Here is a 15161-nt window from a genome sequence, read left to right on the forward strand (position 1 = left end):
TTTAGAAAAAAAAGCAATTTTCTCATTCTATGAATGTAACTAAAAAAAAGGTTAAAACCATGTCAATTAATTTATTCAACATAGTATGGTTTTCAATCTGTTTGCAAACCAGCAAGCTCACTAGATATTTGCATAAAACCAGTCTGATAGTCTGCCCGTCCATTTAAACATTTTCATTTAGAGGCAGTCTAAGCACCTGATGGAACAAGTGATAAGGCCACAAAGACAGTGTAACCTCTAACATGCTGTATAAAGCCCTCTCCTAATAATACAGATGTTATCAGAGCAGACCAGCTGGAGAATGGTTAATGTATTTAACTTTTACATCTCCTCCCCTTTTCCCAACGCCGCTCCTCACAACACAAACTCTCTCTCTCTCTCTCTCTCTCTCTTTCCTCATCACCACCCCTATTCAGCGACCTCACCGCCAACCCCCTCACACTCACCCACTCTCTCCCTCACTCTCAGATTGCACATACAGATACACAAACACACACACAGTCACACATGAGCCCATTTGAATTGCAAGTGAGCCCCGTTCACTACTAGGTAAACAGAGGGAACAAGTGAAAAGAACAGGAGGAGGGGGAAAAGAGTGACAGAGGGAGAACGAGAAGAGAAGACACTGACCGGATGACATTCACACAGTGTTTAGCAGGACGAGCCTCCACGTGTGAAGGACTGAAAGACAGAGAGTGAGGAGAACGCCTGGGGGAGTCTCGCACTACACCAGGGCGCACAGGAGCTGGGACAGCCCCGAAGGGACACCTGAGCTGACACCTCCTGAGGTAGGGAGTGAGCAGCACCTCATGGGAGACGGAGTCAGAGGAACACCCGACAGCAACCTGCTGTCGCTCCTCCTCTCCTCGCGACCGGCTCTCATCCCCTTCTCCTCCTCCTCCTCCTCCTCCTCCTCCTCCTCCTCTCCCATCCTCGCTCCCTCTCTCATTTGATCCCATCCCTCACTCCCTGCGCAGGAGAGGGAGAGCGTGCACTGAGAGAAGGTAAGGGGGATGCATGCATGCATGTTGTTGTCCTTGCAGAGCGTGTGAGAGTGCGTCAGCGTCTCATATTTCAGCTGGATGTGTAAAAGTCAGCAACTTGTTTCTTTGGATCTTTGTGTGTGAGTGAGGTCTCAGGAGGGTTTTTAAAAAAGCTGAGACAGATGCAGGGCACTTTTCATTTGTTGCAGGATCGTTTTCATCTTAACAGCATGTTTGAAGGCTGTGCTCATCTGTTTAACTGTGTATTTTACTGCTCTCTCTCTGACTACCAACAATTTGTTCATCATTTAAAAAGAAACTGGAGTGGGGCAGTGATCAGACATAAAGTATGCATCAAGAAAGGACATGATAGTGTGCAAAAGTGTGTGAGATGCAGGTGCAAAGGGACAGATAGAGAGGAGAAAGGTTAATATATTCAAATGTACACGCAGCGAGGTAGAAAATCAGCCGTAAAATCCTATCAAGTTCCATGGTCATTGCGTTTTTCCCTGCCATCATCTCGTCAACCCCCACCACGAACCACAGGCCGGTTCTCTGCCCACAGTAGTTTGGGGGGACAACGGATCCTGCAGGGACCACCCCATGCCATTTAATCTGTCCCTGCCCACAGATAACAGAAGGCAGATGGTCCTGCCAGAGCACAGGGAGATAGAAGATAGCAAATACAATGTGCAGACACATAGCACACAGCACTCAACCTGTCCCTCTGAAACTGAGCCTGCATCAACTTCTAAATGAGGGGGCCAAAAGCAGGCGGAGAAAAGAAGGGCAGAGGGAGAAAGGAAAAAGAACAAACAGAGCGGGGTTGAAATATCTTTAATTAAAACCCAAATTGCAGTCAGGGATAAACATAATGGAAAAACTCATCTGAAAGGGTAAAAAAAGAGCAGAGAGTGAGCGGGACCTTCAAAGTCACAGGCTCCTGTGTTTAAAGGGGAGTGTGTATTTATTTATAGAGGGCGGTGGTTAAGTTCACTAAGCTCCCTCTCTCTGTGAGACCCAGCCTTTTTGCCTTATGAAAATTCAATTGGCCATAATTTGCTGAGGAGCCGTATGCATATTTTATCAGCGGGTACGTTTTGAAGACACAAGCCCGCCAAGCTTCTTTTTTTTATTCTCCCCCGTCTTCATTTTTATCAAGACTGAATGAGGGGGGAGTGTGAGGTTGTGCAACCGTCTGGTTATATGTGACACATTAGAACCCATTCGACATGGGGGCTAAAGTAAACACCAATCAGCTTCATGTGTCTGGCTAAAAAACCGAAACAAATTCATTGCAACCTTGTTGCATGGCAATAATGTTATTCCCCCCTTCTGATTCCAACCCTCTCTTTTCCAGTTTCTCCTCTTTTCCGTCTCCTTCCCTCTAATTACTCCAGGATCCAACATCCTCCTCTTCTTGCTCTCCATTTCCACAGCCTTCTCTTCCTCTCCCTCCCTCCCATTTCAATCTCTCTTACTGCATGTCTCTCGGTTAAAGCTTTATGGGTCGTTCACTCCCCTCTTTCTTTGCAAGGATAATGAGCAGGCGCCTCAGTGCGACTTTGTAGCTGTGTGACGGTTTGTGAGTTTGGATCTCTGCGCGTCCCAGGGCCCGAAAGACTCAGATGTACCCTCTGTAGCCGCCTCCGTGGTTCCACTGTGATTGTCATCTGATCTATAGGGCACAGCACTGACATAATACACCTTGTTAGAGTAAGGCGGGGAATGTGTTTGTGAAGACTGTGACTTTGAAAAAATGTGTTTTCTCTGGGGAGCATGAGGAACGCTGGGACCTGTAATCATCCACTATCACTAAATCGCAACCGCACACACAGGAGAAAGACGGTGAAACACTTATAGAGTGTGAACGGAATAAAATAAAAGACAGAACGAAAGAGAAAAATCTGATACAAACTCGTTGAATTTATGTATGCTGATTGGATCTGACTGCATCAGAGCACCTCCAGGTGTTGTTTGTGTACCTCTATCCTCATCAGCATGGCGTCACTTTTCTCCCGATAAAATGGTTGCTAACACCCTTGATGAAAGATATTTTGGAGAACAGACTCATTTGAACTCCCCCAGACTAAAAATAGATATATAAAGGCATTGACTTCAGAGTGGTATTAGCAACCCACTTCTCACTTTGAAAAGTAGTGCGATTTTTTACAGTGAGTGTCAAGCTGTGCTATACACACACATCCCAGAGTCATATAGCATGGCAATTTCTATTCCACCGCATGAATAATTCTGTCTGAATAGGATTGGATGTTTCTTCATATCAATGAATCATCAGCCGCTACAGCTCTTTAGTGTCTGTGTGAATGGTACAGTAGGAATTTAACAAGTGTGTTTGAGTGCATGACTGTGTGTGTGCGTGTTGCTGATGGGCTTTGATTGATGTTCTTGACCTTTCCACTACTGGTTCTCAGAGCGCTGGAGATATCCAAGACACGGCGACAAGTCAAAGAGTGAAAGAGACAGACAGCAAGAAGCAGCGATGGTGCTCATGTCCCTGTCCTGGTGTATTGGTGCAACTTTGGCACTGTTTTGTGGATCTCCGTGGCCGCAGGTGCACTCGGCTCTGGCACCTGAGAATGAGGTGCCGCTTCGCCCAACCACATGGTTCCCAGAAGGAAAGATCACCTCTGTAACTCTCCCCAAAGGACGAACTCGCAGGTAGGGAAACAGATGGGATGGGGGGAAAATATGAAAAAAATATGCGTGCAGGTGGTCTGGTTATTGATTGCCATTAGGGCCGCAACTAATTGTGATTGTCAGTGTTGATCAATGTGTTGTTGTTGTTGTTTTTTTCAAGTAATCAATTAATTGTTTACTCCAGTTATTCTACACTTGATAAATATCACTGGACTTCTGCAGTTGCAGGGCCTATGTAAAAAGAGTGTTTAATAGCTAAGATAAATGATTTTAAAATAATATAAATCAGGTGGTCTCATAGTGGTATAAGAAGTACTTAGATGCACAGTTTAAAAATATTTTGTTATCAGTAAAAGTCATTTATTTAGTTTTTTACATATACTATTTTACGTTGTGTAAGTGTAATCCTTATTTCTTGTTTGGTTGCATTCTCCAGTCCTTCTAAAATTTGGTTAATAAGCAGGCTACAGTTTCTCTTGATTTAATCTTCTTTAATTTACACCAAAACAGCAAGACAGCCAACATCCATTCATTCACTCAACTCTAACACGTTAATTCAAGTCTGTTATACTCACGCCTGTCCCTGCAAACAGCAACAGGTAGGATCTAACATTACTCTTACTCTCACTTGAGGCTAAGGGGACACTAAAATAGCAACTTAAATGTACAATATATAAATAAAATAATAGTTCAAGTGCTGTTACTGAGAAACGCATAATTACTGTATGTAATAATGCAAATGAACTCTATGAGTCCAAATTAATAATGCGGAATTACTCCTGCTTAAAATGACCCCAAAATATAATCTAACTGGGGTTACATGAGTAAGTAAAACTTAAAAAGTATTAGCATCAAAATATACTTAAAATTATTGGCTTTGACACGGAAGTCGAAAAGCATAATTTTGTAGAGGAAAGCCGGGAAAAACAAACAATGAAAAAGAGGAGAAAAAAAAACAAAAACAAGACTGAGGCACAAAGTAAAGTGTAAAGTATGTATGAAATGTAAAGCACCAAAAAGTTATGCATGTTGTCAACGCTGGTCATGCAACTCGTTTGCCGCTTGCTAACTTGTTTGTATGTAATAAGTCAACCAGAAGAAAGGTCCAATAACAAGCAGCTAAAATGGGGCATATTGCCACCCACTTTGGCAGAGTCGGACATACTTCCAATAAATCGATTCTCCCCTGGTGCTTATTGGGACAAGGACAGTAGTCCAATAAATGGCCTTAACGAGCTATAACCGTAGGTCAACTTATCTGTGCATGTAAACGTACTGAATGTCTTAGTAAAACTCAATCGCTTTCCATTGCACATCCCTGGTGAAAAACAAGGAGGGGTCACTTAAACACAACTGGTTTTGCTGTTTGTTAGTCTGGAATAGTGGTTTACAATGGCCTGCACCTTGGCAGGTGTCTAACCAAGGTGTCACACCAACCACCATCCCCTCCAAATCCTGATGACACAGTCAGCCAATATACATCACTTTAGACACATTGATATGATATGTATGAAACCTATAAATGTAACATATCTGTAGTTTGCAGAAACGTATAATGGCAACAGTTTCTTCTGACAGCCGGCCTGGAATTTCCCCTCTGGATGATATGTTTGGATCATATTTTGTATTAATCAGAATATGCTGTGTTGGTGTAGAAGTATATGGTAGCAGAAAATGGAAAAGTTGTATTTCAGTACAGCAGTTAATTAAATGTACTTTCCACCACTGGCTGTGATTGACAGCGTATGAAAGGCAGAGATGTTTTAGAAACTCAACACCACATTAAATGATGCAGTAACAGTAAAAAAGTGAAGATTTTAACTTGTTTTGAAGAAGCATGAATAAATCTTGAGTCCTGCTCATCAGATTTGCCCTTGTTTCCACTTCAATAACAAGTCACCAGCCATCCACCAACCACCTTTGTGGAGACAGTGGCTGATTCCAGCACCACTGTAGCGAGAGCGAGAGGAAGTGGAGCCCATTTGGCCTGAACCCTTCACACCAGTGCCAGTGCTCGCTTTCTGAAACTGGGAGCCGAAAATTGCGAAATGCATCTCCCTGTGTGCTGCAGTCTGTCCACCAGTGCAGTCATGCAGAACCACACGGCAAATAATGGAGAGAAAACACTGATTCAGAAATTAATCACTCTATTAAATAAGCCGCAAAGCGCCCTTGAGAATGACAGTGTCGCACATCTGTTTGGAAACAATCGCCATCTGCACAGAATCATGAATAATGATGTTTGTAAGGAGGGAGAGCAAATATTTATTAACAAATAACTGTGCAGTTGCTTAATTTTCATGAAGGGTAACTAGCTGTGAAGAAATGACATGTTACATAACTGTTTGCGTTTAACAGAGACAGACTTCCATTCATGCGTCCTTGTGGAGGTGAACAGTTCAACATGAGTTAACAGTGACTGTTTTAAAATAAGACCAGGCCGACACAGCGTGAATGTTAAATGTCCTTTAACTGGCATTAAATATGCAAATCTGTAATCCAACATGCATTAATACTGTCCACATCCGATCCCAATAAGGGACATAATGGTTTCTATGCAAAGCACGATCCCAGATAGTTTCAGCAAACAGGCAGATATCCATCTGAACCTGTCAATGCAGCCTTATCACCTGAATCCCAGGTCACCTCTCCTGATCTGCTATCAAATGACGGATCAGCATGTAGCCAAATGGAGAGACAGCAACTGGCAACGGCTGCAACGTTGAAATTTTCAAGCTTTCAGAAAAAGAAAATTACAACCAGCCCACCGTATCTGCAGATCATCCAACAGAATGAATGGATGTTGCACAGTATGCACTGGAAGTATCTTCTCATCCCTCACCTCGCAGATAAATCAAAACAGGATGTTATCTTTTTGACTTTCCCTGTGATGAATCATCAAGTTATCTTTTTGGTGTTTCTCCACAGGCTATACTTCACGCTGAAGAAGAAGGCTCCAGCAATGTCGGTGACTGTCAGCCCCTGTGACCTCCCCATCGAGTGGAGCTTGGCAGCCCGCACCCTGAAGGACAAACCGCTCAAGAGCCTGCAGTGTGAGTGAACAGTAAGACCACAACCTGCACCTTAAGACACAAGATCATCACTGCATCAGGCAACAACGATCCACTAGATATTATCATCACTATATAACAGATAGGGAATTTAGTAAAGGGCAAAGACTCTAATCTTACTAAACTTTCGTTTTTAGGAGAGTTAATTTTTTGGAACACCAAAGGTATAATACAGTCATGGATGGATTACTGAACATGCATAGTGGGCACAGGCCCACGGGCCCAAGGTATCCAGGGACGTGCTGGCCCCTACCTACAAAATGTCACTTATGCCCTTTTACAACCAAAATAAGTAACTGAACATTTTTTTTTAAGCATGTGAAAACCAGTTAAAAATAGGCGATAGCATCCTTTCCCACTGCATTACATCAGAGGGACACAAAACCTCATAGAGATGCATAAACAACTATAAAGAGAAACAAAACAACCACAAAGTCTGTGTGTCTTGCTCTTATGTAGAGGAGGTGGTGGGGCCCTTTGCGTATTTGTGCCCAGGAGCCCAATGTCTTGTAATTCGCCCATGAGTACAGCAGTAACGATGATTAAACTATAAAAAAGTTTTTGCATTGCTTGTTTGTCTTTTGGTGTTTGCATCCTGGAGGTCATAGCTGCAGTTTACCACTGCTGTTAGATCACATTTATGGACCGACAGGTTCACTATGACCAATCAAATCAAAGCTGAGGCTCTTGGTTTTCTTCATCACAGTTCTCAGGGAGATAAGACATATATTCTGCATCTTCTTATCAGCACATTGTACCTGCTTGTTTAAGTTCAAAGCAGAGATAATGCTATGTATTTTTCCTAAATGCCACCCATTATCTCTGACAAGGACAGACCGTGAGTGTGATCATATCTGGTTGTCACATTGCCATAAATTTTATATGAGGCTTTGGATTTCAAAATCTCATAAAACACACACATCAACAGAAAAGGGACTGCCAACTCCTGATTCACACATTGAATAAACAATAAAATAAAAATCCTCAGTTCCTTAGTCTGCAATATTTTGTGCTTTGCAAACCAAATAAACTCAGGAGACTAAAACATACTATAGAGCAGGAGCATTCAAAAATAGCTTCAAGCTGAAAGTCAGGGCAATAAAGCTCAAAGTAAATCAAAGTAATGAAATTTCTAACCGAAAGAGTCACAGATTTCTGGGAAATAAAATATGCCTCAGGGTGATCCATGAACACTTTTCCAGGTTAACTAAACAAGCTTCTCTACATGGTAAAATAACATTATGAAGTTATAAAATGAGGCATGAATCATTCAGACCCTGAGCTCATGGGTCCCCATCACCAGCCTGAATTATTCACTTTGATTCTGTAACATTTGGTCTCATTTGAGGAGCGATTTCTCATTTCCAGAAGCGATGAACAGCGAAGATGAGCACTGACAGGTTTTTTTTTGCCATGTTTATTTGCCAATTACGTCAATTAAGTGAAGAGCATGTACTTCAAAATGACAACACTTTAGGTATAAATAAAAACACTGTCAACCGTTATTGAAGTGGTCGTTGACATTGTGTTCGTCACTTATTGGGTGTTTAGGATTTTCTTTATATCCGCCAACTTCTGTGCACTTTGTTTGTTGTTCATTGTTTCATTGAATTGGCAGTGCTTATGTGTCCTGTGTCCCCAAAAATTATTTTCAAAGTGAAATGCAGCGCAAACTCCTACACATCTACATAACTGTGTTCACATACCAGGAAACAGAATAAAGAGAGAATTATGGTCTTTGTTTAATAAATCACAATACTTATTCCAACTGGACTCTAAACTGTTATTTTTTGTTGCTTTTAAAGTTTAACTACTGGATGCAGTATATCTCCTACTCCACTAAAAAGTCTATTCTCAGCACTAGGGGCTGCAAATCTCCACATCACACTTGTCTAAGTTCTATTGTAAACTATGATTGGTTTCCAAACTAGTTTTACTGCATGAAATAAGTGTTGCACTTATTTTCAGGTGAGCGAAGAGAAACTTTCCCCCTTCATCACATGAACATGAAAACAGCCTTTTAGCATCCAATCCCTTAACAGATGTCCATGTGTGTGCAGAATCTTCAGGCAAACAACAATATTTTGGTGCTGGAGGCATTCTGGTTTCCGTTTGTAGTGCAAGTAGTACTGACCAATCATGTGTGAGTCAGCTTTTCTTTTTTTTTTTAATTATAGTGTAGAACATATTGTCACGTGATCTCCTGGTAAAGCCCACAAACAGAAAACAAAAACTAAAAGCAAGTGCAACAGCACAGCATGATAATTCACACAGTATCGTCCCTGACCTCTCCACAATACACAGCACACCATATGATTTTTTTTTGACCCTATTAATAAATCTAAGCTACCCAACATTTCGGTGAATCCTGCCTCTTAATCTTTCAGTTTGGCTAGCATGAACTAATATGAGGCTGTAACACTCAATCCAGTCCTTGTAATAATGTGTGTTTGTATTTATATCTGAGCAGGCTTTGTTTGTCTGCAGGTAAACAATTTGTGCAGAACAAAGGAGTTGACATGCATTGGCCGAAATTCCATAGATAATATATGCATTCATATACAGGAATATGTTTATAGAGATTAGCCAAAATGTTGTCTGAATATATCTAAAATTACTAATTGACAGGGTAGGCCTGGGAACAAAATTCCTTCACCGGCATCTACACAGGATTTACACTACTCAAAGCCTACGGCACAGTAGATACAGTTAAATTCACCTGCATCTCATCAACACGGGTATCACAACACAGGACCAAGGTACAAAAAATTACACAGCATATCAACAAAGACATATATTCACCTGCAAGCCAACAACACAATAAGTAGAAAAAAAAAATCACCTGTGTCTCATCAACACCGGGTTTACAACACAGGACCCAGGTACAGCACAGATATTCACCTGCATCTCAGCAGAATTTATACTACAGGAACTCGCAAAGCTAACAGCACAATAACCAGGGAATAATGTGTAGCAAAATATACAACAAACAGTTTTGACCAAGATATCTGATTGGTCCACAAGTTATATTTGTACAACCACACATTTTTCACATCACTGTGAAGATTACTCTAGCCCCTCATTTACACAATTTAATGGCTGAGGTACTATTTCAGACAGTGAGAAACAACTATTCCTCCCAACCAAGACCATTTCTATACACAAGGAAGTACAGCTCATCAAATGAAAAGTAAATGCCAACTCACTGATGGCGTAAACGATGAACTAACACAAAGATGACATGAACCAGCATAAACCACCATGTTTTGAGCAGACACATTATAACTCTGACAAAAGGTGACATTTGCATGTTTGAACATAAAACAGCAAACTTAACTGCAAATTAAAAACTACTCAGTCGAGATCTAGGCATGACGGGAAACACAGGCAGTAAAACGTTGTTTTTGAAAGGTTAAACGGCATCAAGAAGCAGAATGAAGCAGAATATTTCGTTAGATTACATGTTGTTAATGTAGACAATGAAAATAACTCTTTTTTTGAGTTAATTTTGACTTTTGGCCTTGCTCTTGAGATGATTTTTGGAAATGTTTAGCGTCCTCCAACAGCTGTGCCCTGACACAGAGCTACTATCTTAAAAGTACAGGTCAAGTTTGCGCATGTAGTAGCTAAATCTGTACACGGAGAATATTTTTTTGTCAGCAGACATAGTAGTCGTGATTGAGTAAGCAAAGCATTTCTGTGTTCATATCTCTATATTTATTAAGTTTGGGACACCCCATGATTTCTTGACAGTATAAGCACAAGTTAGCCAGCGGACTATATACAAAGTACGTCCGTTGCTAAGTCGTTACTAAGGTCCGACCGACTTGCTGGAGTATTAAACTGTTCCATTACATATAGGATTCTAACAACACAACAGATTGTTTTCCGGTTATTAGTCAGACTCCGCGTACTTCCATGGAAACTGAGAATATAATAGTGTAATATTACATTTACAGCGCAGATACACTTATAAAGAGAAAAATTTAAGCCACCGCGATGGTACAAAATTGTTAATGTACTGCTGCTAACTGGCCATTTCCGTTAACGGTCAGCTAGCTTAGCACTAGCAGTCTCACCTGTTAAGAAGTTGTCATGTCGCTGGTCCTCCGCCTCTTGTCCCTGACCTGGGACATTAATCCGCTGGTATCAGCCGGGTCCTGCCCATTCTGTCCATTCTCGTCCATGTCCCGTAAGCACTGTCGCGTCATGCATCACCTGCTGGGAGGTCCTCTGCTAACGAAGATTTTCGAGCTAACGTTATTAGTCTGAACTTTTTAAACATCCTGCAGCATCAGCCTCGGGTATTTTTCCCCCTTTTTAATCTCTTCTCTGCTCCTTCTTTTCTTTTCGGTTCCTTTTCTTATCTAAATTGTGTTTTTATTCCAATTACGCCACTCTGTTAACTAACACTCAAGCTAACGGTTTGTTGTTCAGATTTATTTACTTCCTGCTTGACCTCTGACATTAAATGATGGACCGATCCACTTGAAGCTGTGGGGGGAGTTGACAACTTACATAAGTAAACTATTTACATTTCTCACAGACATATACCATAAAATTTTAATCAATAGCCCGGGCTATTAGTTGTGTAAATCACTGAACTCAACAAGCTTATCCTGTACATCACAGCTGCTGTAACATGCAAATTTCCCCACTGTGGGAGGAAAAAGGGATTATCTTATCTTATCTTATCTTATCTTAAGATAATACTATACTTGGGACAGGGTACTATATGGCATGGGCTTTTAATTCCTTTCATATAAAACTTACCTGGCAAAGATGGAAATACAGTTAAATATTTGTTTAACCTTTGGAGACCAGGGCAAATTGGTTAATTGTATTCTAAAACATGGGAACTAGGTAATAAGCAACAAACAGCTGTAGTGTCTTGCAGACTTTGTTCTTTTTTTATCTTAGTGATTGTCATTATTAGTACGTAAATAAATATAAATCATAGAATATAAAAACAATTCATGAGAATCAGTAAAATGTAAACGTTAGTGCTTTTAATACAGAAAACCCCCAGTTTTTATATCTAATTGTATTTGTTTACAGGGCAGACCTGCCACATCAAATATGGCGGAAGTGCTAATGTATCGCAGCAATGTGCCAACACAGTTGATGCAGTGTCTACGTATATATTTCTATGGTGTAACCCCATAATCAATTGGACTGTCCCAGCATTAAGTGGGTTGCTGCCTGCAGATCTTTCTGGGGTTTTTTTTCTTCCTAATGTTTTTTTCAACATTTCTGGTGGTGGCTCTGCGGTCCAAAAGGTGGGCCAGGCCATATGGCATTTGTCAGAATTGCTGGACCAGCCAGTCCAAGCCTGCTAATCGAACTGTAAACAATAAAAAGCACACAGAAGAGAAAGGTTTTGCCCAGATATCCGCAGGCTACACCAGATCTCCTTAAATACAGGCCATTGCCCCCAGAGGCTTATCTTTCACAGACAATAGTCAATAGGTTCTGCGATTGTCTACTGATAAACTCTGCACAGTAGAGGTCAAACATCTAGGTGAAGCTATAATAGGTAAAACACACTGATCAATTGCATGTTTATAACTATGTTTTCATTTTATTTTCTCAAAGGGAGCACCAAAAAGAGTATGCCTGAGGTGTGGTGGCGAGGTCCTGGGACTGAGGAGAAAATGCATAGCTTCACGGGCAATGCAGTTGACACCTACAGGGGTCCTTCCATTCCCCACGCTTCAATCTACATCCTGCGGCTGCGCTCCAAACAGCAGACCACCAGAGCTACAGTGTACCTCTATGAAGGACTGGGGCCCTCAGGCGCCTTTCCTGTGCTCCCAGCTGACCCGCGAGTTCACACATTAGGTGTAGGCATGACCAGTGTCACCCTCAGCTGGGCGCCCAGTGCCTCCATAACCAGCCTCCCACTGACGCAGAAAAGTTATGAATACTGTGTCCTCGTCAACTCTCAGCAAAACCAACCCAGCCTCTGTGCTGCACAGGAGAGCACGAGGAAAAAGAAAGACCAGATACAAGAAAAGAAGGACAGGAGGAGGAGGGTGACAGCGTGGCCGATTTTAAAAGAGTGGTGGTGGCAGCAGTGGGACTCTTATCCTGAACCTCAGAGTCCACCTTCCTCCCTCGCTGATGAGTTTGCTGATCTCCAGTGTGTGTGTCAGGGGACAGAGAGTGTCTGCACCGTCTCTGAGCTCCTGCCTGACACCCAGTATTACTTTGACGTCTTTGTGATTGACAGGCTGAACGGGACCAGCATGGCGTATAAGGGGACATATGCTCGGACGCATGAGGAGGCTCGCCCAGCGATCATCACGCTCAGAGAAGGGGAGCTGAGGTGGGTGACCTTTCGTGACAGAGGCTCCAACTCAGAGCAGTTCTTCAGTTTCCGTCCTCGGGGCTGGCAGCAGAGTGGCCTCCTTACCTTACAGAGCTGTGGTGGAGGTGAAAAGGTCAAGGTCACCGTGTCTAGTAAAGGTCAAGTTTTGACCTCCCAGGCTGTGGGGGGAGATTTAGTGCACATTTGGCTCCAGGGAAGTCCGTCTTATCTCATCCACTTGGAGAGAGAGGGAACAACCGCAGGCCAGAGCTCAGATCCAGCTCTGCCAGGAGGTCTGATGGCTTCAGTCAAAATGCAAACCTCCTCAGCCTACCACCGCAGAGGAGTCCCATCTCTGCCGTCCACATTGCAGATAAAATCCTTCAACCGGTTGCGTGGTTGCAACAGTGTCACCCTGGCATGGATGGGCACAGAGGAAAGAAGCCTGTTCTGTGTGTACCGCAGGAAGCTGGGAGACCGTGAAGCAGAAGCAGGGGGAGCATCGGCTCTAACTGCACCCTGTCTTGGGCCAGAGTCCCGCTCTGACACCGAGAGGGTTCTCTGCAAGTATTTCCAGGAGCTGAATCCTCGGCGGGCCGTTACTACAGCTGTGATCGGGGGCCTGGAGCCAGGGATGGCCTATGTGTTTGATGTCTATCTAATGAGACGCTGGGGGATCCCTATCAAGTACGCCAGCAAGATGGTGAAGACCAGAAAGGAATGCTGAACTGCCGCCCCCTAGGGGAGGTTTTTAGACTGTCCCAAATTAGGGGAAAATGCATCGGCCATGGACATGCTGTGAAGACTGACCATGAGAACGAAGCCATTTGACTGTTGTGGAGAGACTGTTACCATAACAAGGAAATATTCCCCCTGGAGGTGCAATGGTTTTATTCAAACGCCACTTGCACGATCCATGCAAGTGGATGGAAAGCATATGAGACGGATCTGCACACCAGCAAAAGTTCATAACATTTACAATATGACTCTTGTGCTTTTGTTCATTTTGTTTTACATTGTTGATCATGATAATGATGTGCCAGTTGTCCAAGTGCTTATTTATGTGTCTGAGTACAAAGGACAGACGAGGTTTGCGACAACAGAAAGTCAATATGAAAACAACAACAGAGACTGTGCCAAATATGCAACAGAAACAGATGGGGCAATAATTGGATAACATCTGAGACAGGGGGGGTTTGCAGTGTATATCTTCGGTGCTGCATATTGTACAGGCTTATAAACACAGATGGGTGCAATCTACAGATGCTTAGTTCAAAGTCAGTGTGTATCTTTGTGTTCTGCTTTCGCATGAAGCAGTAAAAAATACTTAGTGACTTGCCTCATTGTCTTTGATGTATTCCTGTGCTGCTTCAAACACACCAATAAATTCTAGGGTATCTGTTCGTTTTTGACTGAGTGATGCATGTATGTAAAATGGACTGTCAAATTAGATTTTCTTGCCACCTGATTGTGCTCAGATAGCTTCCACCTTTACAGCTGGTGAGACTTTGTGGATCTCTGTGCCATATAATATCTTGTATTTAATTCTGGTGAAATTAAACATGTTTTCTTTTTTCTGATAAAAAGTAAATGGGTTGAAGATGCCCTGCCATAACAGGTTATTATCTTTATTTAAGACAACTCTGTCCTTTGGCTTTCAAGTAATTATTTTTTGTTATATTTACCAAATAGCAACCCTGAGGCTGCATGGGACAGATTAGATATTATCACAGTACATCATTACACAATTCTGGCAGTATAATTCTGATACTTTAAATGTGTACAGTGTGTCATTAATAAGTGTAAGGTGTAAAATGATGTTCAGTAAAATTCAGTTAACACAATAATAATCTTAATATTATTATTATTATTATTATTATTATTATTATTATTATAATAATATAATAATAATAATAATAATAATAATAATAATAATAATAATAATAATAATAATAATAATAATAAAAATGTGCTTTCAAAACAAAGTTACAAAGTGCTTTGCATGGTTTGGACCAACCCAGATTTAACACAATGTTGATAAATGAAATCAGGCAATTTTAAGATATACAAAAAATAAAAAAAGACTGCAGTGGTGCAAAAAAAAAATAAATAAATAAAATCAAACAACAATCGACA

The 15161-nt window shown here is 41.7% G+C and overlaps 1 protein-coding gene across 1 annotated transcript; it reads left to right on the forward strand.

The window, feature by feature from the left end:
- Positions 1–447: 447 nt before the first annotated feature.
- ndnfl (neuron-derived neurotrophic factor, like) lies at positions 448–14616 on the forward strand. The gene is made up of 4 exons (XM_042502721.2): positions 448–1004; positions 3419–3665; positions 6573–6697; positions 12311–14616. Exons 2-4 carry the CDS (start codon positions 3487–3489, stop codon positions 13750–13752), a joined length of 1746 nt encoding a protein of 581 aa, XP_042358655.2. The 5' UTR covers positions 448–1004; positions 3419–3486; the 3' UTR covers positions 13753–14616.
- The last annotated feature ends 545 nt before the right edge of the window (positions 14617–15161 follow it).

Source organism: Plectropomus leopardus, chromosome 13 (genome assembly GCF_026936395.1).
Source record: "Plectropomus leopardus strain MGB_pleo_1.0 chromosome 13, ASM2693639v1, whole genome shotgun sequence".
Taxonomy (NCBI): domain Eukaryota; kingdom Metazoa; phylum Chordata; class Actinopteri; order Perciformes; family Serranidae; genus Plectropomus; species Plectropomus leopardus.

Coding starts and splice junctions, on each gene's coding strand:
- ndnfl (XM_042502721.2), top strand. CDS start 3,487: ATGGTGCTCATGTCCCTGTCCTGGTGTATTGGTGCAACTTTGGCACTG. Junction 3,666..6,572: donor CCCAAAGGACGAACTCGCAG/GTAGGGAAACAG, acceptor GTTTCTCCACAG/GCTATACTTCACGCTGAAGA. Junction 6,698..12,310: donor ACCGCTCAAGAGCCTGCAGT/GTGAGTGAACAG, acceptor ATTTTCTCAAAG/GGAGCACCAAAAAGAGTATG.